At 42.9% G+C, this 26,317-nt stretch overlaps 2 protein-coding genes across 3 annotated transcripts in view; one reads left to right on the plus strand and one right to left on the minus strand.

The window, feature by feature from the left end:
- Positions 1-284: 284 nt before the first annotated feature.
- On the minus strand, positions 285-16,776 carry gtpbp3 (GTP binding protein 3, mitochondrial). Of its 2 annotated transcripts, none has more exons than XM_048253633.1 (10): positions 16,466-16,776; positions 14,630-14,703; positions 14,270-14,526; positions 13,912-13,998; positions 8,259-8,461; positions 6,776-6,848; positions 4,735-4,878; positions 2,703-2,868; positions 1,331-1,633; positions 285-689 (listed from the first exon to the last, which is right to left on the minus strand). In XM_048253633.1, the coding sequence occupies exons 2-10, from the start codon at positions 14,665-14,667 to the stop codon at positions 458-460; spliced, it is 1,503 nt and encodes a 500-aa protein (XP_048109590.1). In that variant the 5' UTR covers positions 14,668-14,703; positions 16,466-16,776; the 3' UTR covers positions 285-457. The 2 variants fall into 2 exon arrangements, with proteins under 2 accessions (XP_048109590.1, XP_048109591.1); XM_048253634.1 differs by having other exon boundaries at positions 16,727-16,744.
- Positions 16,777-16,917: 141 nt separating this feature from the next.
- Positions 16,918-26,317, plus strand: part of ano8b (anoctamin 8b) — a 30,670-nt gene continuing 21,270 nt past the window's right edge. Inside the window, 1 exon segment of the mRNA XM_048252781.1 lies at positions 16,918-17,503. Within this exon segment, the coding sequence (XP_048108738.1) occupies positions 17,350-17,503 (154 nt within the window). The 5' untranslated portion in view covers positions 16,918-17,349.

A 26,317-nucleotide genomic window follows, 5' to 3' on the forward strand; every position in this document is an offset into this window, starting at 1 on the left:
GTGTGGAAGTGAATCTGTGCTACGGGTGGCCACACAAGGAAAGAGGGGTGAGGAGTTCACAAGAGAGACATAAATACTGACATAGCAACCTGGGGTGCGTTTCCCAAAACCATACTTGCAACTTACCGTAGTTGGTTGGCAATGAGAAATTGCATTGCAACCAACAAAGTTGCTAACTTAGCTAGCAGCTATGGTTTTGGGAAACGTGCCCTTGATTGGCAGGGGAACAAGTGGACAGTAAGGGGAGGCTGAAGATGCCCTCATTCCCACAGAGAAAACATGCATTGGTTTCTCTTATTTTTTATTTCCAGTTTATCTTGAATAATAATGAAACTGAATATATTACAAAAATTAAGTATACACACATGTGCATACCACACACACACACACACACACACACACACACACACACACACACACACACAGTCACTGTTTCAACTCTGCTGTAACAGCTGGGTCACTTCCCAATGCAGAAGTCCCTGAAAATAATGTCCAGAATTTCCTCGGCCCCCACCCTGCCAGTGATGCGGCCCAGGCCGATGAGGGCCAAGCGGACGCCCTCGGCCGCCAGGGCCAGGTCCACGTCCCGGTACTGGCGGTACTGGGTCAGGGAGCGTACACATTCCATCAAGTGGGCACGGTGCCGGGCCTGGGTCAGGCTCGGCCCGCCGGTCAGGGGATCCCCGCACCTGACACACCGAAGCAGCACACAGGAAAGGAAGAGGAATGTGAGGAAGTTCTCTGTTATCATGCCAGTCTGAAAAGTACAATCTAAGCAACAGCAAAAACTGAACATGACAAGAAGTTCTTTTTCTCTGACACACACACACATACAGTTATATGCATACACACACACCCAGATCAGACCTAGAACCAGACAATGCAGGCAATTTTCTACATGTTTCTACATGTTCTAAATGGATGTATTTATCCAAATTAAATCATTTTATTAATGATAATACATTATCAATAATATAAAGGTATCCAGCCGTAACAATCTCTGAAGGTGTAAATAAATCTAAAGACATGGATTCAGATTGTGGAAAAGTTGCCTTCTGCTAGTTATGAAAAAAGTTATTTTGTACGACTAATAAGACTCATCACAGACTCATCTCTGGAAATACAGAGAACTTTGGTCCAAAGGTGTCAAGTAACTGAAGACTATAAAAATGTAGCCAATACAAATAAAATAGCAGTGGTAAAATAAATCAGAATAGTATCACCAAAACTAAACTTTTTATAGCGAATTTTATCCAAAATGAATTCAAAGTGGGGCTTTAGTTTATTATTATTACTATTGTCATGTAGAGTATGTTGGTGAAATACTCACAAAATCTGCACGGCGTTCTTTAGGGCGGATAGAAACCCGTTCACCCCCCCGTTGGTGTGGCAGGACAGGAGGCAGGCGGGGGGCAGGTCACTGCTCTCCCTCAGGGCGCTCTGGATGCTCCGGCACTGCTCCTTCGACAGGAGGTCGCTCTTGTTGAGCACCAGGAGGCAGGAAAGCTGGGAGGCCTGCTGGCCAGACAGAACCTCGCCAAGCTGCCCATCGAGGTGGGCCACGATGTGCCGGGGGTCACGGGGAAGCTGCAAGGAGTCCACCACCACCAGTGCCAGGTCGGCCTGCTGCACCCTGCGGGGTGGGGGAGAGGGGCATGGGGGGGGACATGACAGTAGCGGATGCCAGGGGTTCATACCTCCTTCCTGTGTGGGGTCAGTCTCCCAGACACACTTAGCCTCAAACTACGTAGCCCTCCCTCTTCACCCCCACCCCCTCGCCTGTCATGAAGGACTATGCGCACTTCCTAAATGTCTAAGTGAGGGGCTCCCCCCTCTCTCCAGAATGCATGACAAGACACAGCTTCTCCTGTTGATGTACAACCCAAAGATAAACAATGGGAGGCATCGGTCAGAACAGAAAAACATGGTGCCCCTTTAATGTCTGTTACACAACACCATGGGCGTAGTAGGTGCCAGCATATGCAAGCCAAGTATTTGTGATGGATATTTATATCTGTCCATTTTGTCACCACCCAAATGTATAGGGACTATACTTAGCATGCATAATGGTGGCAAGAGGAAGACAATATTAAGTGAGTGTTATGGATAACTTCCTTACATACAGTACATGTAGAACACGCAGTACTGTTCTCACACTCTCTTATGTACTGTAATTGACACAACAAAAACAAAACCCTTCAGACTGTTTACTTAAAATGTTCCAGATTCTAATAGCCTTGTTTGTGGCTCTTGAAATTCCATAGGTGATCGGAATGGAATGAGGTCACAACACTAGAGATGCCAGACCAACACTTCCTTGGGAGTACTGATAAGAACCTCGCACTGTGCTACATGTCTCTGTGTTGTAAATTAGTTTAAACAAAAGTCTGTAGTACATATCACTTAACTTGGACCCTCTGCCAATTCCTGATGTCATAAAAAATAGCATGGCAGATGTCATGCAGTCACTCAAGGATATCACAGCCTCATTTTACTAATATTGTGAATAATTACAATGCCTAACATTAAGTATGTCATAACAGATTATGTCACATGCTACTAAGCAGTCATATGAATTAAAACATGTTGTTATGACAAATACTGGTACTGTTAATATGACACTGTTATATCACTGAGTTATAACACGATATGTTTACATTGGTTGTATAAGTGGTATGACAAGCAAATGTAGTTGTGCTTGCCTCTCACGGGCCCGCCGCACCCCCTCTCTCTCCACACTATCCAGAGTGTCTCTTAAGCCCGCAGTGTCACTGAGCAGGACAGGAAACCCTCCAATGTCCACACACGTCTCCACTACGTCTCTGGTGGTCCCGGCCACTGGAGACACGATGGCTGCAGGGCGCTGGCCTGAACAGGGACATATGGGTTCACACAATCGTAATGAATTCAAGTCTTCTTCACAACTGGTGGAGGTGTTTGAGAGTTATGTCGTTTAAACATTGTATTTTGAAGTTAAGAATTCAAATAATCTTAGCTTTTCAGAGACAATTCAGTCAATTTTCTCCTTCTGTAATCATCAAGTGTCACTCCACCCTTTTACAGTAACACTGGTAATCAAAGCCTTACACCATTGTCACATAGTTGACATGAGAATAAACTGTAAAAGCACTGACCAGAGACTAAATCCTTAGCAGCACCGTGGCTAATCTTGCCTCCAACTATTTAAGAATGCATGAAGACAAAAACAATCCACTGTCCACTGTCAAGGGTCTCTATTCACACTGACTATCTACATACGTCTTCAGACGGTCATAAGATGGATGTTAGAAGGAAACATTACTGGATTTTATCTTAGCACTGATAAATACCCCCATTATTAAGATAGGAAGCACTTGAACCAAGGAACCGCTCTGAATAGTTGATATGCGTGCCACCACATTACCACAGGATGTGAGTCTTTAAACAGTGATAGGACACCAGCACTGAGGCATAAATAAGAGAATGGATTGCAGGAGGGGAACAGACCATCCCTCATCCCCCACACTGTGAGTGGGTTTCCCCTGGCATGGTAGATCTGGCCAGGTTCTCCAGTGGAAAGCTACTTCCTCCTGACTACGCCACTGAAGTCCATTTCCATGCACACAATGACAGCACAATAGGATGTTGTTTCTTTGTACACTAATTACTTAGAAAAAAGTCTGAGAATGTGTTTTAGCTAATGACATTTTAGTTGACCCCAGTAGAATTACTTCTACATTCAATCCATCAATCAATAACAGAGGGTTTGCTTTTATATTATCAATAGAAGTACAATTTCTACAATAGATTTTTAGATAGGATGATGCATTTGCTTTACCCATATTTTTTAATTTCTTATATTTGTTTTACCTATTTCTAATTGTTTTACTATTTTTACTATTTACTATTGAAGGGGCTTTGCTTTGTTTTAATCAACCGGGACCTGAGTACTAAATTTCGCTCCTACATGACAATGTAGGAATGACAATAAAGCTTTCTTGAACATTTGAAGGCAGATGCTCTAATTTGGCATCATTTTGCATTACTTTACTTTACATTAAGTGCTGGAGTAGATCAGAGGAAGCTCATTTGATCAAGTACTGATGCACAGTGCCCACAGTGTTTTGTTTTAAAATATAAATTTCTTAAGAAATACTACTAATTTGATGCTGTTTAACTCATTTATAAATGGTGAACTTTAAGAACAATGTGTCTACACGGTTATCATAATGATCTTTTGCCAGCTCCATTCAAATACTATAACAATATTAACAATGATAAGCATGACATTAAGATGGTATAAACAGCCTTCATTCCTTTGGAAATAGAAGCATGTAATGATATGATGCTAGCTAGAAATTTTCTGTTTGCAATTAAAGGTACATTTTGAGCCTGGTAGCCACCTAGCTATCTGAGTGGAATGCGTTTCAATCGGCATATCACATACTTCATGTAAATGCTTAGTTTAAAGGAAACAAATTATTGAAGACTTCAAGATGGCACTGAGTATGCAGCTCAGACAATGGCACTTCTGGGGACATTGTGCCTTACCTTCTCTATAAATATCTAGAAACAGAAATTTTCCAAAAGAATTCTTTGGAGAAAAATGCTCGGAAATGGCATTCATTGTCACTGCAAACTATGTCATGAGTCATTAAGCCTACTGTCTGCAGGAGAGTGGCGTACTGAGATGAGTACCATCTGCATAGCCGGTAAGAGAGGGAGAGTTAGAGAGAGAATCGTGTTGGTCCTTACACAGCAGGTTGAGCAGGCTGCTCTTGCCTGCGTTGGTTGCCCCGGCGATCACCACCTGCACGCCACTGCGTAGGCGTTCTCCTTTGCGCTCGTCACTCAGGTGCTCCTCAATCTCCTGCAACAGCTGAGACAAGGACTCATCCACTGGACACATGAGAGATGGACGAAAGGAGGAGAGAAGAGGAAAGGAGTCAAAATCAGGGACTGGTGAACATACACAGTGCATGTTTTACAAACAAATGGAATGGAAACATGTGAATATTGTATGTAAAAAATAAAAACATAAAAAAAGTTTTTATGCTTGCATGAGGTGGATTTTCATACGTATTGAAATAGCACTACTGTATTTAGCAAAAATGAAATGGAAACATATTTTTTTGCACTTGAGAGTCACATGACACTAAACACATTTGTGTGGTCTAATGAGACAGGATTATATTTAGAATTGGTTCGAGGTGAAGACATCGGTGCAAATGTACTCCAAGCAGTAACAAAATTCAAGCATTTATGATGTTAAATGTGGACTATATGTCCTTCCAGAAGTGTCACACGTTGTCACTGTATGTATGTGTGTGTTTATCTTTTGATATTTTTCCTTGCTTTACATTATGAATCCCCTTAATTCAGCTTCCATGGTTTTGTTGGATGCAATTGAAGATATCCTGTCCAAACTTTTTGGGAGATCCACTGTCACATTTATCTAAAATGACTATCGTAGGAAGATAAAACTCATATTTAATATTTGCTGGTGGTCCCTGATCATGTAGTTTTAATGTGGGGAATCAGTATTTTTATACATTGGTGGTCCTGGGGTTGCCTCCTTAGTCAGAATGATGGTCCCTGGTTCACAATCAGTTGGAAACCCCTGATTTAATGGAGACACCAAACATTCACAATTGTGCTTTTGTCGAATTTCGACAAATATCATTTGTACAAAGCTGTAATGGAAACGCAGCTACAGATTCTAAAACTGCTCATAGTGAACAATACACAAATTAGGCACTGGTGACCCTTCCCTGTGTTGGCTAGGAGCTAGTGTTCAGCATCTCCCAGAGCTTCAATCAGCCACTTGGCTTCCCCACTTTGGGAACCTCCTGCACATCATGTAAAATTCCTGGTACTCCCCCAAGAAAAACAGTTCTCATGGAAATGGTGTCACTCTTTCAACACCACACCCAAATCACCTTTATCGGTATGGCTAGTTGCCTTGGGTTGTGTTGGTAAATAATTCTCAGTGGGGGGAGTACGTGTCCTCTGCTTGGCCCTCCATACAAAGGCAGGAAAGTGACAAACCTCCCCAGGAACACAGGCATCACGTTCACCAATCCTGAAGGTACTGGGAGTCCAACAAAAGGAACAACGTAGAACCAAAAAAACAACAAAAACAAAAAGTGATAGGAAAAAGAGGGGTAAGGGAGGAGGAAACAAGTCAGCTGACGACACCGCCGGCTGTAAACCATGGTGGCAGAGCTCTGTGAAGACGCAGCTGCTGACAGCGGATTCCTGCACACACACACAGACACATACACACACACACACACACACTCTCTCTCACACACACACACACAGACAGAGACAGACACACACACACACACACACACTCTCGCTCACACACACACACGTTCTCTCTCTCTCTCTCACACACACACATTCATTCTCTCTCACACACACACACACACACACACACACACACACACACACACACACACACACACAGGCTAGCGGGCCCTCGGCTTTGAAGCCAAGACGAATGCCTGACGTCTCCCCCATGGCCCTTTTCTCTCCGTGCTTCCTCGAGGAAACTGTCCTTTCAGTAGTTTGATCTCTATCTCCCTCCTCCACCATCTCCCCTCTAACCTCCCATATACCACCACCCCACACCGTCCCATACACGCACACACAAACACACTCAAGCTTCATAGTCACACTGGCTTGCTCATGTCCCATGCAAACAGGAAATGGCAAGGCTCCTGATCCCCTGGGAAAGAGAGACTCCTCCAGTCAGCTGCCCTGTTGTTTTTCCAGCCATGGAGACACTTACCTTGATTTAAGACCCCGTCCTCGATGAGCTCATCCTCACTGAAGTCAATGAACGCTTCCACATGGGCCAAACACTAGGGACAAAGAACACAAAGACAAGTTCAACACACATATTATGGTCTGTTTGGGAAACAATAATGTTCTATGTCAATAACTAAGCCAAGTTGGCAACTTCAAACATGTCAGAAGTCTTTTTCACTAAGCAGATTCCATTGTTTATTGTGACTACATCAAGCCAAGGTGCCTAGACTTGTGTGAGCTTTTGACCCAAAAATGTTCATAGAGAGAACCGCTGGTCCAAGATAGCGCTTGCTTTTGTAAAAGAGATCTTTCCTGCGGAAAAGTCTAAATTTGTCTCATCGTCTCAAGATTCTCTCTCTCTCTTCTCACGCTCATTGTCTCTCTCTCTTTCTCGCCAAAGTGTAAACACAGGCTGCTGAAAATTAACACGATCTTCTCGAGTCTTAGGACCCCGTGGGCTTTGAATGTGCCAGAGCTGGGCTGGCACTCACCCAGCGCAGGATATCCCCTCTCCTGATCTCTGCTCTCCGCGCCACCGAGCGGCTCCTGAGACTGTCCATCACACTCATAGCCACAACAATAGCTGGGATGATGGGTGATGACACACCTTGCCCACTGAATCCGGTGAGTATGGCGGACAATAATGCTCCGCAAGCTTTGCCAAGGTCGGGGGTTCAGCTCTCTGATAGCACATGGGCTGATGAATGCTAGTATCAAAGCAGAGATAGGTCCGTTGCACAAACAACTAGTAAAGAAATACCCAAATTCATGACAGCTCACATGTGTTCTATGCCATTCAAACAGAAATATATGAAAATAATCTCAATCTGCCCAGTAATAATTGTTTGACTCTAACATAATCCTACAAAAGAAAAAAAAATGCTTTGTCTTGCTATATTAGCTATGTTGAGTAACAGGTGTTATTTTCTCACTTCCAGTCTGGCAAAAAAATCTCCTTCTGGCTCAACTTGTGACATCGATACTGATGCCAACAAGCTTCCTGTGTTCCTGTTTACCATGAGGTTAATTGGGGCCAATGGAAAAAATACATGTTAGGCAACACTTTATTTGAATAGACACATACCGTAAATGAACTATTTAAAGATATTTTCATGTAAACTCTAGCGCGTCAACTAATAACAATAACAACAGCACAGACAGTACTGTGGAAAACTTGCTAACTTGTTCACTGATGTATTTTGCCGATACAATTGGTGGCACAGCACTGTAAACCCTGCTCTTACCTTTTTGAGTGTTTTACAACACCACAGAAAGATGATACTAAGTTTTGATACATTACATAAAAAATACATTATAAAAAAACTCCACTTGCCACCTCAACCCTTATCAGTGAAGTTGAATGATCTGTCAGGCAGCCCTGAAACATAACTGGGTCCTAACCCTTCAAGAGGACTACTCAAACACAGGGTGTATCCCGGGAGATAAAGTTTGAGTGTGTGTACCCGGGTGAGATGATGGCTCCAGTCATGGTACAGTCGGCCCAGGTCTCCAGCCATCTGTCTCAGGGCCTGCCTCCTCTGGGCCTCGGTCTCGGCATGGATCAGGTCCCCTAGCCCCTCCACCTCCGTCAGGTCCAGCTTGCCCGCGTGGAAGGCCCGCCGTGTGAATTCTCCTGCCTCTGCTGGGCGCAGGCTGGGCAGACTCCCTGACAGACGAACAGTGCCATGGAGGCAGTTATATACCGTAAATGTGGCTACAAAGTTACAGCTAAAATGACTCAAAAACCTGTACAGTTTATAAACAAAAGTATACAAAAGTTTGTATAGTTCCTAGATTTATTAGATATTTGATATGGTGCTGAGATGAATGATACAAACATTATATTTGTTGGACTAATGTTACCACAAACCCAATCACATAAATTAAGCAACTAAACTTGATTTTCCAACAATTATTCCGTTAAAGAAACACAGGACTGCAAATGTTGGTCACTGGTCATTGCAGGTTATTAATGTGTGTAATACGACTAGTGAACAGTAAACAAATTGATAACCAAGATGGAAAAAACTTTGCTGTGACTGCTAAAACAATTTGACATCTGACATTAGGGGCCAGAGGGAAGCAATAAAATGCACGAGCCTCTGGCATGGTCTGAACTCTTGCTATTGTGTTGTGTTTGTCATGTGTTCATGCCATGTGACCTGGGAGGCCACTTGTTTAAGAAAACAAAAATAAACAATACTTATAAAATTTTACAAATGTAATATTGTAAATTACACATATTTTATTAATATTATAAAATAAACAATATTTTTGTTCATAAATAATATTTCAGGTGTAAATTATGAAGACATTGGAAATATGCATATTGGATGTCCAGTTATTATTCAGTCATTTACTTTTGTTGATGGAGATTGGAAATTATTAAGAATATAGGACTTGGTCAGAACAAAGTGAAATGTTGTTTTCCCACTATCCACCTCCTTTGTGAGGTTATGTGGAGAAAGAGTTCATAAACATAAACACAAATAGCTTCCCCTTTGCTTGGGCGTTTCTCAGTAAACTGCCCAGAGAAGCAAAGTGATGAGGATTATGTGGGCAAAAATAACCCCCTTTGTTTGCCCGTTTCTGGGAAAACTGCATTACCTGGAAGTGGGGTTTGTTATTTTTATGAGGACTGCCGGATTCTACCTTGCTCTACCCTCCACTTATTTCGCTCCTCATGGAAAAAGGTAAATACAAAGACCATATTAGAACTCACTTAATTAGACACCGGTGAGGGAGAGTTTCCTTTGGGTGTCAAGGGACATGTTTTCTGGCCACTATTATTGTTGTTGTTGTTGTTGTTGTTGTTGATGATGATGATGTGCACTTGCACATGGACAAATCAAGAGTTCCAGGAACAGTGCATATGTTCAATAGTGAAACACCAAATAGTGTACACTTTTTCACAGTTTGAAGTAAAAGATATAAAGATTACGTCTATGTACACAAAAGGCTTAGCTCTCTCTAATTTTGTTCACACATTTGTTAAAATCTGTGTCAGTGAGCACTTCACTTTTGCCACGGTAATCCATCCTCCAGACAGCTGTGACATATCAAAAAGCTGATGAAAAAGCATGTTGCTCAGACGTGCCTGGGACTGGTCATGAAAGTGCACTAAAGTGTGCACTTTTATCACACAAAATAATGTCACTGATTTCAGGCTCTGGGGGAGCGTGCACCTGGCAGGCTGACTGCAGGACTGCCCAACAGACTTGTTGGTTGTGAACTGAATGTAAAGATGAAGTTCTCATGACTACAGATCTGACCAAGTTTGTGAACAAATACATGTTTTGTGTGCAGAGAATAAGTCTTGGATCGTCTACTTCAACTCATGAAAAATGGGAGTGGAAACTAATGTGCTGCCTTTATATTTATGTTGAGTAAAGATGAAAGGCTGGATATTTCCAGATATCTCATCATGGGACCACCCAGAGATGCCCCTACATACAGGAAAGCCATAGCCATGGTCATCCTGCAAAACACCGCTGTAACCCCTTACACAAACATTCAAATACATATCTACTGTGAGCTTCGGCAGGCAAGGAAAACACATACCTCACACAGTTATCAAGGGAGGATTCTATTACACTTGGAGAAATACAAACAACTACAGAGGGTATGCAGTTTCTGGTTATGACTTCACAGAAATATGTAATGTGGCATTACACCTCAGTGGGTCAATGTTAAGGACTGCACATGATGGGCATGAGGGGATAGAAAAACAATTCAGTTTAAGAACTGGTTTGATGGGACGTATGTATCTGCTGGGGGATGCATTCAACTTCACCAAAGGTTGAAGTTCACCTTTCCATGTAAAAAATATAGGAGACATTTTGGTCAATGGTCATGATGAGTGTTACAGCTGGGTTTAACTAAGGCCTATTGCACATTGCTTAAAAACCCAGCAGGATGTAGGAGATACTGGACATCTATGAATGTAAGACTGATATCACAGAAATTAAATCGCTGGTCCACTGACAAAGCAGACACTTCAGGATCAACTGTATTCCATCAGTAGGCAACAGAAAACACATGAGTGAAATTACAATTACAAAGTGATATATTGCAATTAAAAGCTAGCACAGCATAGACAATATCAGAGCCTGTTTACGAGAGCCGGGTCACTCCCTGTTAACTCCATTGTACCTGCAATCTGTTGCAGTTCCGCTAGAGGTGATCACGAATAAGTGCAAAAACAATGGGGGTCTATGGAGCTAGATGGCTAAATTTGTCACTTTCACCTGGTTGTCGTTGAAAAATCGAAGATTTGATTGTGTTTTCTGCAAGCTCAATATGGATTATAGGTCAAAAGTTGAATGAACGAATACTTATGTCCTTTCAATTTCCTACAGGTTGGGTCGTTGTTGCCCACAACACACTAGCTTTCTGCTAATGAATGACGTCATTGACGCATTTGAAAGGTTTTTTAGAACAAATAAGTGACTCAAAAAATATAATATTCACTGGTGTGTATTTTCTCTGCCCCCTCTTTCGAATGCAACATTCAAATTTCTGGGCAAAAAATTATATCCCGAGAAAAGTGGATTTTAAGGGGTACAGCTCTATAGACCTCCATTCATTCTGCACTTATTAGTGAGCGCCCTCACGTGGAACCAGAACAGGAACTGCAACCAGTTCAGAAACCGGATGTTTTCCGAGAGTGGCGGTTCTCCCCTTATTAGACATTCTCTGACAATATCTACACAAAGATGTCCAATGACTTCCTTGTTTCATAGACTTATGATATGGCCACTATGTGTTCTCCATGTCCAAGTCCCTTTCCTGACTTGCTTAAAGGTCCAGTCAGCGGTTGTGCAGGAAGTTGTGTATGTTTACGTTTATGTTTATGTATATATTTATTAGCAGACGCTTTTGTCCAAAACAACGTACATTATGTTTTAATCAAGGACCAAACGAAGCTTTCAGAAAATATATGGTTTATATAGTTGAATCAGTTTTCTCTTCATGGCACTGACCAAAATGTATTATGTGTACACGTTCTTCACCTAAATCCATAGAATCCCATTCATTTCAATGGTAAATTTACTTAAGTGGTCTGCAGGTACAGGCATGAGTTTGTTTCTTGTTAACATGATTTATCTTAAAATCTGGGACCAGGGCTACAAGATAATACCACTTTTTTGGAGAAAAAACAGTTTTCTTTCAGTAAAACACAATAATCTCATGCCAAAGTCAGATAACTGACTTTTACCATTAACAGGCACTTCAACCGTTTGGTAGAGGTTTATAGAAATTGAATGGGAGGGTCCTTTGAAAAAAAAATCACAGATTTTTCATACTACAGCCTAATAGAGCAAGATGAAACAAAAAATATTTTTTTCATCACTTTTATCATGGTGTGCCAGTTAAAGGGTTTAAAAAGTGCTGAATAAAGACCAAGGGTATACTGCCCTCTAGAGGATAAAAACTGGCATGGCAGTACAGTTTTCAACACCCTGCTGTATCATCCAGTTTCACTTGGAACGCTGTTGCAGGGCCGTAGTCACCATAGACATTGAGGGGGGCGTGTCCCCCCCAATATTCAAATATGACCAAAATGTCCCCCACATAGAAAAATAAAGAAAGAAAAAAGCGCTATACAAGGCCTACAGGAAACCAACGCGCATCTGAAATGTAATCAAACGTAAATAACGCACACATTTGTGACCAAGTAGTGATGGTTCCAGAGTAGCCTACACCCCTGAGTGGTTTGTCCTGGTGGTTTTCCGTTTTTCGTTAGTGGCATGCGCTATCAAAAGCTTCCATTTACTGCACCCTACTGCGGTGAGGTAGGGCTGTCAACAATATCGCAAAAGCTACCGTTACAGTTTTCACAAAACTTGTTGGAAAGGTGTAGCACAGGCTAAGGAAATCCCATACATTTTTTGGGCCGATCAGACTCAAAAGGAACTTTGAAACATTTTCCATATTGTAGCCTATTCTCGCAATGAAAGTGAAACGTTTTATTTTAAATTATGAATTTGTGCAAGCCTGTGTCCTTCATTTCTTTCACATGTCTTTCAACCTAAATGATGCATTCATATGCTAGTAGTAATGCCAGAAATGACTGTTTAGGCTATAGGCCTCTTAGATGCGCACTTATTATTTAGATCCGCACTCAATCGCGCATCCTTGCAGGCAAAACGTAGGAATCAAATGTGGCGACGGCACACAAGTTGGAAAAAACGTGTACAACACACTGGCGGTGATAGCCAACAGTTAATGTGAATCGCGGACAATAATCAAAGAAAGGAATTTGCACCTCCATTCACCAATTAAAGGCTGTAGTAGGCCTGGTGTTTCTACATGTTGGCACAAAACGTAATTTCTGTCAGAAGCCAGTCTATAATGCAGGAGGTAACAAGAGGTGAGGACAGAAGAGGGGCCTATCTTAGTAGCCTATTCCTGAATCATGTCCCTTTCAATATGCTAAAAAATTGTGTGATTAGCCGCCAGCATAATAAAATCTAAATTAAAAGACAAAATCTAGGCTATAGGTCCAAACCTATGAGTCTAAGCCTAAATCTTCAGGTGTAGGCTAAGTAATAAGTCAAAGAACCACATTATGTGTAATATAGAGGTTAACAAAGATACTCTAGTTTGTAATTTCTTTTAAAGTATACATTTGTAAGACAAATGGAGTCATACCACAGGTCCAGGGATGGATTACTTAATGGGCTTACTGGGCCCAAGAGCTCAGGGGTCCCTGAAGCCCAAGCCTCTGTGTGAAGTTGCTTCGTCTCCACCCTTATCTTTTCACAAAACTCAGAAGTCATCATTTAAAGGGTCATTTTTTTTTTTTTTTTACATATTCCGTGGGAGAATGCCTCAGGACCCCTCTATCTGGGGGAGGGGTCATAATCCATCCATGCCATGCCTATGTCCATCAAAAGTTTGGAATACCCTAATTGACTGACTTAACTAACGACTTGTTTGTGATTTTTAATAATATTTTTTGCATGGTAGGAAATGTACTGAAATTCTGTTTGGGGGTCCCTCAGACCCCACCACATTGTCCCTCCCAATGTTGGTCCCTCCCAATGTTGACATCATGACTATGGCCTTGCTCTGTTGTATAGCCTATAACCCCTCAGTCATGTGATACTTTACCTAGTGCCCCCAGGACTCCGCTGATCACAGCTGGACCCCCATGTATGTGGAACTCTGCACTGTCTTCCCCTGTAAAGCTATGAGGACCTGCAATTAAGAGCAAAAATGTAAATACAGGAACAATTTCCCCATAGGCCTACATAGATTGTTTAAGTTAATGGAGGAATAGGAACATGCATCAGCTGCTTTATTTTAAAGCAACATATTTTTTTTCTACAGGGACTTGATGCCAGATTTGGCCTAAGACCCAAAGAGTGGTTTCATCCTCCACAAGTTGGCTACATTAGCATCAATTGTTTATCAATCATGATGTAAGTTAGTGAGTCTATTCAACAGACAACAAAGTGGACCAACTCACCAGGGAACCAAAAGACCAGTCCACGGTCAAGTATTTCCTCAGAGTGGGGATGTATGATGTGACGCAGCAGAGCTTTCCGTGGGGTCGGAAAACTCTGACTCGGACCAGTCAGACTGCGGAGAGCTAGGGTCGAGGCTGGTCCACTGACCCGGATCACTGCCACTCCACATTTGCCCTGTCCTGAAGACAAGGCAAAGATGGTCTCGCCACTGTCTGGACCGACGTTGATAGGCCTACATCTTGTGATGGTGCAGTATCTGGTTTAGGTGACATATGGAGAATGATATATGATTGATACAGCTACCCTACCCAAAGTGTTTGACGCCCTCCCTGATCTTACAAATAAAAGACATAACAAACCTTACAATTTTGGCAAGGAAGGTAGATGCCCTCCTCATCTCTCCTATTCCGCCAACGCCGTAGCCTAGCCTATGCTACTTTTTCAAATGAAAATTTAGCAGACACTTTGGACAACTTCACATTGTACTGTAGCCCAATGATAATAGTTACGGCACCATACCATACGAATCATATGCAAAACATCACTCAGGTCGTAGCAGTGTGACACAACCAACCTCTTAAATTACCAACCAAGTGAATAACTTTTTTACAGTCTATGGGTACCGCTCGATACAGTAGCCTAGTACAGATACATTTTCACATGCTGTAAGACAACATTCCAGTATGCCATTACAATGTAGCGCTGACAAGTGCACATGAGGGAATCTGTTCCACCAATTTGTCCACACCGTTTCTTTTTTAAAGGACATAAGTGAACATGCTCCAGCGCTAGAGCTTCTGGCGCTTGGCTATGTAATTGGTCAGTGGAATCGAAGTCTGAAAGCACCATCATTGCTTACTGCTCAGGCGTCCTGTCAGTCACTGCACGACCCTCCCATTGAGTACCACTAAATTGTTTCCGTGTTGACGCAATTACTTCTCAGAGTTCCTACACGAATGTTTTCATTATAGGCTAATTTAACATATAACCTTCCCTCTCATAGCAGCAATCTCACTTCTAAGAAAGGTAGTGTTACACCCTACGAACGACAGGCCACAAACTATAGAATCCAAGAACTATTTACCCAAACCACAGCAGTATTATGTTGCCGTTCAGTTAAGCTGACAACTTTTCCAGCGATGTTGCTGGCAATGTTCCTTAGTAGGCTATCTATTGTTGTTCAAATATGTTCAATACTTTTTTTCTCTGGAGAACTTCAGACATCAGTAGGCAAATTATCATGATCATCCATCCAGAACATATGACCAGGTCCCTCAACATTGCTCAGTTGACCCATCATCACCTTTCCTCTCACCAATTATCTACTCAGTCTAATTATTCAACATTAAGTAAATGTTGCATGAGATTACATATGCATTAAAGCACCAACAATGGTACTTAAAGTGTCTGTTTAAATGTATGCTAAATAAAACAACAAAAATAGCCAGCTATAAGGCATCTCTCTCAAAATCAAAGAAATTATACAACAAATCTGAACATACACACATACATACAACTCTCTCTCTCTCTCTCTCTCTCTGACACACACACACACACACACACACAGAGAGAGAGAGAGAGAGAGAGAGAGAGAGAGAGAGATGACTGGTGACCTCAGGCTACTGCAGATGCTTCATTAAGGCTTTACAGGCAGGGAGGTAGTGAGTAAGCAGAAATCGGTCTGAGGGACCTCCACTGACACATGCTCCATAGGGGAGGGCAGTTCAGCAGAAGAGGGCCATGGGAACAGAGAGAGAGAGAGAAAGAAAGAGAGAGAGAGAGAGAGAGAGAGAGAGAGAGAGAGAGAGAAGGTAAGTAGGCTATTCTGCTGAACCTGAAGGGAACACATTGTAGCCCATGAGTTTAATAATTCATACTAGCAGTGAGCCACAAAAGGGCCAGCTGTCTGAGTCAGCTTTCGGAATAAGTTGTTCGCCCCAGTGTTTGAAGTGGCAAGTGTTTGATAGACTGTGACAACACTATCCAAAACTTGAAAATAATGCTGCATCTGGATCTTTTATGGCATGAGTTCATTCGCAATAGCTTTTTGCTTTCTCTTCTATTGAAACTTGATGACAGTACATTCTGTATTGTAACAGCAGTACATTCTGTATTGTAGCAGCAACAAAATCATCTTATAATCTTATAATATGACTTGGGCCACAATATTGTTTACTACATGATTAAATCATAACCTGAGTTCTTGCTTAGAAATATGAACCCCATGCTGCTGCTTATAATGACTCCATTCCCTTCTGTCTCTGACTTCTAGGCCTATAAGTAGAAAAACTGATTTATTTTAGGATAGCCTGTCCTGTCTGTGCCATGGTGAAATATTTAACCATGTGGATATTTTTTGCAGTGATAAATAAATCATAATGTACTTAATCCTCCTGGACAGGGTGACTGGCTCTCATTATGCCATCCCAGGGTATGCACCTGGTGAAACGTCCTACCTTGCAGCTGCACTAAGGAACATCTTCGCTTAATGCGGTTAGAAGGTAAGCTTTATTTCGATACGACTGTAGAAAACGCTATGTAAGTGTGCAGATGGCGTTCCCAAATGGAATGCATATTGACCTCATACACATGTAATAATGTAATGATGTCAACATTGTGTGAGCAGCCGTACAGCCTAGTGCAGGCTCCGCGTCATTGGTGATGGCAACATAGGCAATATCAGTCGGCTGGTGTGTTTTGCCAGAAATTCACTCATTGGGGGCTTGGCAAAGGGTAACCATGTGGCTGGCGTGTTACTTGCCATTTCCTCATGGAAAGAGAGGAGAAACATGATTTTTCCTTCTCAACGAATGGGTATGTGTGTATCTGAGCCTGTAGCCTACGTGTATCTCCCCCCTTCCCTTTGTCCCTCCTCCATCTATAGTAAGACTCTCCCGGAACGCAATCAATCTGCTCGCATCCTGCTGCAACCAGGATGAGCCACAACAACCTTCACTTCACTTTCACGTTCATTTAACCCCGGTCCAGGACCCCTCGGCCGCGATCCATGCTACCCTGACAAGTCTATTTTCACTCCTTTTCCTGGACGACTACAGCAGCCACTCCACATTGAGGCAGCATGCCCGAGACGGGAGCGGCAGCTGCCGCTGCAGCCGCATGTAGCAGCTCCACCGACACCGAGATCTCACGGCACAGACACCGGTCGCAGGGAGAAGGGGAAAAGACAGACCAAAGTGCCGCCTCGCAGCCAACATCATCCTCTGGCGTTCTGGGTGAGTCCGTCTTCTCAGCCAGCGTGAGCTGTAATCGAAAAATAGATTAAAAGCGCGAGTGACCAGAACAGGTGGATGTGACGGAGGGACACAATGAGCATCGCGCCGTCTTTTGTCCCCCGGTCTTTAGGATATTTAGAGATGGAAATGCACCAAAAATAAATTATGTCTTGCGCGTCGTTAGTATCTTTCTGGCTCTAAGGTCAAACTGTAAATGTCGCTGTTAAACATTGAAATGACTGCGCTAACTGTTGGTTGTGAAGTATCCCATCCCGAGTGGGCCACTCGTCATGTGTTTGTCCCATTAAATGCCCGTTTTCGAGTTTTTGGGTAGATTAACTTCAGGTTGGCTACCCACCTTGTATCGTTATATTAGGGTAGGCTACGTTCTTCTCACTGTTTCAGTGTGGCAATTACTGTGGTCAGATTTTAACCAGAGAGCATTATATCAAACTTCAAACATAATGTTGAAGAGGCACCGACCTAAGACCGAAGCTATCTTATGTTCCGTCAGTGTGGTCTATTTCTGGAACCGGTGTCGTGGCTAACCGTGTCGATCGGCTAAACAAAACATGGTTTAAAAAGGTGCCTCTCGCCATGCGCATAACCCGCTATGGTATTTAATTGACATATAGCCCATGTTGCCTGCTCTGTAAACGGGGCCTGGTTAGGCTGTGTTTTGGAGGAGATACGTTGCGGCGGGTTGTTTTCCTGTGTTGGGGCCCGCATCGAGCACCCCTCAAGATTTGCTTTTACTGCAGAATGATGCAGTGTTGCCAAGCCATGGCAAGTCTGGTGGAAAGGACGCACCGAATAGTGGAGTAGTTCGGCAATAAGATGGGGGTGCATAGGCTCGATATAGCGTGATTTCATTCTGTCTCACTATGTTTGTCATGACAGAGGAAGTTGATGTGTTGATGCCGACGTGAAGTCAGCCTGCTGTGAAGCTGTCGGTGCGCTTTTTGTTGCGTCTAAAATACACAATTTATGTTGGGCCTGTTATTTCGCACAGCATTTATACCATCCGTTGAGAAAAAAATATCCGATACATTAAACAAGGATCTGTCAATGGCTCATCAAAGCAGCCAACAATTATTTGATGACTAGATCACTAATAAGAACTATTCCATTTTCGTTTATACACAAGGTTAGTAGGCTATATGTAATCATAATATTTTAGACGTTTATTTAGCCTAAGTGTTGGTTCCTAACGTGAGTTCAGATAGTTATCATTTCCAAACGTCTGGAGGACATTATATGTATCCTCCTGCATCATAGATGACTGCAGGTTGGGCCACAGTAAGATTATTCTCACTGGAGATATCCTCATACAGTAGTTTCAGATGAAAGTGAGCTCAGAATTATTTTGGCACATGTTTGTTGACTGGAAAGCCTTTTGTCCACCTATTGTATTGTATTGAAATGGTAGGTGTGGTGATGAGAAAGCATCTTGTCATTCTCATCAGCATTTTGGTGGTGGCACTATAACTTTGCTCTGTGACATGGATGGAAGATGTGTTCTCCTCTTGGTCCTCTCGTATTCACTTCCTGTGTTGTGCTGAGCCACCCATTAGTTATCTGAGACTGGCTAAGAGGGGGGTTGGAGGTGACCTTGCTTCTAACAGTTAGATAGATGTCTGACTGTAATATACAGCCAGCACTGTTCACTGGAGACCTACCCCTGCTCTGTGTAATTCATTCCATTGTTCACTAATTGTGAAATGACTGCTGCTTACTGCTGTGTGTCATTCAGCCTGTGATGAATTTGTTTTTTTCCTCACCCATAGTCTTATTGACTCCATCCATCACTAGACCCATGACAAGAGAGATGAATCGCAAATGCGATGCAATTATGTCATAACTCAGTTTCTTCCTGGTCAAAATTCTTGATTTATGCAGAGGTATAACTGTGTGGTATCTTAAACTACACCAATGGAGGCATCGCTAAGCTGTGAATAGTTGTGATGAAAATAAGAGTTTGTGATTTGGTCATTTGCCTATATCTAATCGATAAAAATGAATTATATTAACTGTGGATATAGACACATATATCCCAGATGTGTCACACTTGGCGTTTGTTTTAGGCTTTTGAAAGATGTGAATGAAATGCTCTACTCTGAGTGTACCTGGTCTCTTTATAATAAATTCTCATTCATCAGAAACTTTAGCTTGTGAATGGGCCATGCACTCCAAAAATGTCAGTTTTCATGTTGAAGTTGGCAAAAAAAATAACAATACTCAACAGAGCAGTGTTGAAGTTTCACTCTCTCTGACCAGTTTTGCATCTTCGCTCCATGCTTTTGCTCCAAGGCCGGTTCCACAACAGTGTAATAATTGTGCAGTGTGGCGAGAGAGCCTGACAAATAGCCTCTCAAGCGACTGCAGCACTGCCTCACATCCTCAAACGCATGTGCTGTGGCTTCTATTCTCCCTGTTTGAATATCTGTCATCAAGTGGTGTGGGGGCACACAGCAGCTCTGCGAAGGCGCTGCCAGCCAGGATCATGCTTAATCTCTTAATCTGAGATGAAGGTTGTGTCATAGTTTAGATTAGGAAACATTTAGTTTTATCGCACAGTGGCGGGTCAGAGCAGCTCTCAGTCTATCAGTCATATGTGTGAATAGCCTCTGTCTGTAAGAACGATGAGTTTCTAATCTGATTATTTTGCCTTCTGTCGTGGAAGAGCCGATCTTAGTAAACAGCTATTTTGCTGTTCATGCTTTGTCATGCTTTATAACTCATGATTTTGCAACAGAGGGCAGAAATGGCAAGTCAGTGCTAGAAAAGCAAAAGTGTGACCTCCATACATAGGCTCTAGGTCACATATATTCACGGCATGCATTGCCACCTCGTCTACATCTCTGGACAAACTTCCCTGAGCCCAGGCAACAGCTCCCCATCCACCTCTCCCCCAGCACATATCCGGTTCCGACTTCTCCGAATTGCACATTGGCTTACTCCACTTCGTTGTAACATTCCATAATATTTCAAGCCGTATTGATTCGGCTCCTCCTCATGCCTTCGTGGCTGCGGCTATATTAAGAGCAATAATAGAAGCTGAAATCAGCAGGGGGTTTGCAACTGACTGGTGTCACAGTTCCATTATGCCCCAGCAGCATTGACATCATATCTCATTACTCATATCATTGATCTGGGGATATGAGACTGTGTGAGTGTGTGAATGTGTCTGTGTCTGTGTGCGGGACACACTGACTTGAGGTGTCTCAGCAGGTAGTGCACAGGGAACAGCAGAGGAGGGAAGTTTAAGCAGGTAATGGGATTTTCCCCAGGGAGTGGGAATCTCTGGTGTTATATATATATATATATATATATATATATATATATTTAAGGGGGCGGGGCATCTTTACATTTTGCTGAGATCCTTTGATGTTGCTCTATATCGGTCAGTGTCTAGAGGAACATCTGGAGGGGCGATAAGAGCCCATCTCACCACTAGCGCATCAAATCAGCCATATAATCATGTGATCCTAGTTCCACTAGATAAGGACTCTTGTTTGCTTTCTTGTGTTTGGTTGTATAGGTCATTCAAGCTTAGCCCTGGTATGCACTAGGACTAGGTAACCTACCATTTAGACTGTGACCAGACAGTGTTCAGCCATCAATAGTCATTAGAAAGAATGTCCTCTTGAGAATGCTTTTTTGTTGGTTCACTTTTTTGCACTGAAAGCAACTCTCCCTTAAGCCCCATTGAGGTTTGTGAGGAGAGACGGATGGAAAGGATGCATAATTTATGTTGTATTATAATGTCACATTTGCTTATATAGAAAACCTCTGGCCCACAAACACAGTTATTAGTTTGCTGTGGACAACCTTTCCAGATTGTGGCTATTAACAGGTTCCATTTCAATTAATATTTAATTCAGGCTAATTACTATGATCTTGGCAGCCTCCACCTCTCAGTTTGTTTTTCACATATTCACATGAACGTTGTCTTCGAGGGGCAGATGGGTCATTTTGAAATCCAATGACTACAGCTATTATTTTGGGCATAGTTGGGCCAATTCTGAGCTTTCCTTGCTGGCTACATAAACACTGATTAGCTTTGATGAGCCCCATTTAAGAGAGTTTGCGATCTCAGGCTCAGCTTTTGCTGAACAGACACTGAACAGACGACTGCCACCACATTGTAAATTGAAGGATTTGGCAGCAAACTGACAGATTAAATCCCAACCTCAGTAATCAGCTATAGATGGGTCATCTGTCACTCTCTGTATAGTGTCTGTGTTGCTGAGAAACATTCCTATACTATTCATCATCTATGCAAGCATCCTCTAGTTGTCTCTACATTTACATCCTCCATATATAGGAGGATGATCTGTTGTTTCTGTGTGTAAGTGTGTGTGTGTGTGTGTGTGTGTGTGTGTGTGTGTGTGTGTGTGTGTGTGTGTGTCTCTATGTGTGGGTGCGTGTGTGCATGCATGTGAATGTATGCGTGCGTACTCCTGGTATTCAACACTTAATCAGCACTTACAAAAGTCTTTTGAACTGTGTGTTCATTCACTTATTCTTAATTTTCCACTCACACTCACAATGCCCAGCTCAGACACTTAGATAACCAGCCATGGCATATCAGAGGACTGCCTATCCCTAACAGTGGCCTTTCATTACTCCTCTTGTTTAATTTAATCTAGTATCCTATAGAGGTAGCCATCACATGTGTCATATACATCATTGGTGCCTTTTTTTTCAACATTTTTAGCAAATGAAACTCCAAGAAGACGCCATTTTTTAATGTCCTGTACCTTTTAGACATGGCTGCTCAGATGTTTACATGAAGCTGCAGTGACCCCCGCTTGTGCTGATGTAATTAACCCAACTGGGCCATCGTGGGAGCAGAGAGAGGGCTGCTGAAGAGAGGGACTAGTGCCAGCCCGCGTGCACAGGAGCTGGGGAAGCAGGCTTTTCAGCAGGCTCCCTCTGCCCTCTGTTCTCGGAAAGTGCTGTGCAGGCATTCCAGAGCGCCCAGGCAGCACAGAGAGAGGGAGAGAGAGAGAGAGAGATGAGGAGGAGGAGGAGGACGAGGAGGCCCATTGACATAAAACCCTAAATCTATATGTTCCCTCGCTGTTCAGTTTCCCAGGTTGGTTGTGGACTGCAGTGGCCAAAACACACAATGATATATGCAGGTAGCCAAAAGAGCTATCTAGGAGAAAGAGCGAAAAAGCAACAGCCAGGGAGACTGCCCGGTTGACAACAGAGAAGCCCTAAATGTCTTTCTCTGTGTGCTGAGGCTAACAAAGACTGTTTGTGGTGGACACTGGCACAGTGAAAGAAACAGAGACGAGAGAGAGAGAGAGAGAGAGAGAGAGAGAGAGAGAGATGGCATGCTGTGTGTATGTGTGTGTTTTGTGTGTGTGTGTGTGTGTGTGTGTGTGTGTGTGTGTGTGTGTGTGTGAAAGAGAGTGAGAGATAAATAGAACATAGAGAGAGAGAGTGAGCAAGAGTGGACGAGAATGAAAGCAGGAGTGAGTAGAGGTGAAAAAGAGAGAAGGGGGTGGGGTAAATCAGGGGGGGAGAGAGCAGTGCTTGCCAACGCCAGTGAGAGTGGTTTTTCAGATCCGTGAACAGGTCTGTGTACCCGCTGGCCCAAGGAGGCGCTGTGCACGGGGTTGCGGGGCCGGGCAGTGTGGTGGGGGCCTGAACTGTCCCTGGAAGGGAGAGTTTTCAGCTGTAGCCATCGTGATGAGAAGTGAAGAGAGAATGGTAACTTTGAAAGGCTGGAACAGCTAGGCACAAAAGAAAACACACACACACACACACACACACACACACACACACACACACACACACACACACACACACACACACAAAAGCGACTTGGAGCGAAAAAGCAAAACGGCGGGTTTTTAAAAAATCACTCTCAATCACAGTGTGTGGGCATCTGTTTCACAAAGCGAATGTGTTATCCACTAAGAAAGCTTTGAGAAATTATCTCCAGTCTGACAGTCTTTAGTATCAGAGTGGCTCTGCATGTGGATTGTGTCAGGCCGGGCTCTTTGATCAGCATTTTGCTCACTGAAATGAATGTGGCAAAAAAATGAGGTCAAGCAAAATAAGATTACACAGGCCCTAAAATGGATGTTGTGAACGAGCGGTAATTTGGGTCAACAGGTGAACTTTTTTTTTACTAAAATGCTTACGACTCCTGTCAATCATTTCACTTACAATACTACTGAATGATGACTTTAAGCACAGTGGTTTGCTCAGTCTGCATATCTTTATACGTGTAACCATAAATACATGCTCAAGAACCTGCTGACACCTTTTAGTGCATATGCCTACACTACAGTAGGCTAAATGAAAGAACTGCCAAGCTTTTCCTGTGAAGAATGATTTTCAAACAGTGCTTGCTGTCTCTCTGGAGAGTGGGTGCATTGTAAGCCGATGCAGACAGTGAGTGAGTGTGTTTACTAGACCGGGAGCGTTGTTGTGTCAGGTGTTTGTAGCTCGAAGCTGTGGGTCACATGCACAGAAATGCTCTATAACCATATGTCTTTCAGTTGTGCTGTGGTCAACAGTTCAGATCCCATTGGAAGATGTAATAGACTGTGCATTCCCCATAACAGTTCTTCTATTCTTGCCTTGTGCTGGTCGGCGGTTGGCTGTTGTCCCTATGAGATGGTGAACCTACTCTTTCTCTTCAGAATTGCCAGATATCTCGGCAAGACGGTACATAGGTGTCATCATTTTGTCACATTCACATGATATTTTAGGTAATTGTTTTCTAATTTAAACAAAAATCCTTGCATATAGAATCTTTAAACATGCCAAGACCTGAATATTGATTGATTGTGTTATTAATATTGATAATGCACATGTCATGCAAAATATAAAAATATTGGGTGATGATATGTACATGCAAAATATAAAAATACTGTGTGATGAAATGTGCATGCAAAGTCAACATGAGTTGGATATTTCCTGTGTTGAGCGGTCGCCCAGACATCTCCCTTGTGTTGTGTGTGTTTGGCCTGTGGGTGTGCGTCCTCTCTCCGCTCCACTGCTGTGGCTATTGGAGCACAGAGGGCTTCTCCGGGCCCCCCATGTGTCCACAGCTGAGCTCCGGTCAGGTGCAAACACTCCACCGACTGGTTTGATTCTCTGGAAACGGCATCCTGTTGAACCAGGAGCTGTGTTGGCATGGAGACTGGGTACACCTGTCGCTGTCTCTTTGTTTGGACAAACAGGTGACATCTGGTTGCAGAGTGAATGAGGTGTCCCCAGGGTCTGACGTGCCTTTGTTAGAAGAACTAGTCCTGCTTTTTAATTAAATATACATCCCTCAAGCATACAGTAAACAAATTGGTTAGGTGTATTGCTTTTGGAGCATCACCATGTATTTATGATTGAATAATTCAAGTGGAATGTATTAATAACAATGGTAATATGTGATGGGTATGTATGTCTGTAACTGGACGCCATGGACAAGTCAACGAAGCGTCCAAGCAAACCTTTTTTCAAACCTGATATCTGAACTGAGGAAATGTACATGAGCTGCTAACAAACATGATCTATGCGTGTACAAATGCAAATCCACGCATAGATTAATAAACATCATGACAACAGAGGTTTTGTTCCAGGAAATAAACAAACAAATTCTGTCCTAAAAGGATGCGGTGGTTTGAATGGAGAGAGAACTGCACTGGCTGGTTGGATGACTGTGTTATGGAGGCACTGCCTCTGACCTTGGTGGGTCTCATGCTGTGATGAGCTGTGATGGGGGTGCTGTGGGGCCTCCTTGCCCAATCAGATCACTGAAATGTGAATGTAAATGTCACAGATGTGTGTGAATGTGAGTGTGTGTGGCCGTCTATATTTGCGTATCATTATATGACCAACCAAGCAAAAGATTCTTCACTGGTAGGGCATGTGAGAACATTGAAACACAGATGTACACGCGCGTGCACACACACACACACACACACACACACACACACACACACACACACACACACACACACATTTTACAAGGACTGGAGGACCATTAGTGAGCCTGATGTTGACTTAAACCAACTACGCTATTGGTTTGCCCACATTTTCATGTATCCAAGATGGTAGATTATCTGCCTTCTCTGAGAGGCAGAGTGTCCATGGCGAACGTTTCTGGAAAGTTCGCACTTTCTGAGCCATGGATGATCATCTCTAAGGACCCACGCCTCGTGGAACAGCCCAACTGTTTTGGAGCCAGCTTCGCCACATTCTCTCTCTCTTCTCTTTCACCATTCATGTGTGTGTGTGTATATAAGTAAGTAAGTATAAGTATATATACTCTTTTGATCCTGTGAGGGAAATTTGGTCTCTGCATTTATCCCAATACGTGAATTAGTGAAACACAATCAGCACACAGTGAACACACAGTGAGGTGAAGCACACACTAATCCTGGCGCAGTGGCTGCCTGCTACAACACACTCGGGGAGCAGTGAGGGGTTAGGTGCCTTGCTCAAGGGCACTTTAGCCGCTCCTACTGGTCGGGGTTCGAACCGGCAACCCTCCGGTTACACGTCCGAAGCGCTAACCAGTAGGACACGGTTGCCCACAAAATGCATTGGATGAAGTACACTTGGTCTATGGAAGCACATACCAAAAAGCTATAGGCTACTGGTTAGTAGTGGTTGAATGGTTGATAAGAAATGTGATTATGGAATGGTTTTATAGGTAAAGTAAGCCTAGGTTTGAGTGGTTGAGCCACCAGGTTCATTGTAAGATATGTTATTGTACCTTTATAGCTTGACGTAGCCATACTCTTACGTAGCCATTCTATTCAGAATTGGAGTCTGGAACCGAAGCATTTG

This window comes from Alosa alosa, chromosome 9 (assembly GCF_017589495.1).
Source record: "Alosa alosa isolate M-15738 ecotype Scorff River chromosome 9, AALO_Geno_1.1, whole genome shotgun sequence".
NCBI classification, from domain to species: domain Eukaryota; kingdom Metazoa; phylum Chordata; class Actinopteri; order Clupeiformes; family Clupeidae; genus Alosa; species Alosa alosa.

Coding starts and splice junctions, on each gene's coding strand:
- gtpbp3 (XM_048253633.1), bottom strand. CDS start 14,667: ATGAGGAGGGCATCTACCTTCCTTGCCAAAATTGTAAG. Junction 2,869..4,734: donor CAGCCTGCTCAACCTGCTGT/GTAAGGACCAAC, acceptor GTCCCTGTTCAG/GCCAGCGCCCTGCAGCCATC. Junction 690..1,330: donor AAGAACGCCGTGCAGATTTT/GTGAGTATTTCA, acceptor TCGGTGTGTCAG/GTGCGGGGATCCCCTGACCG.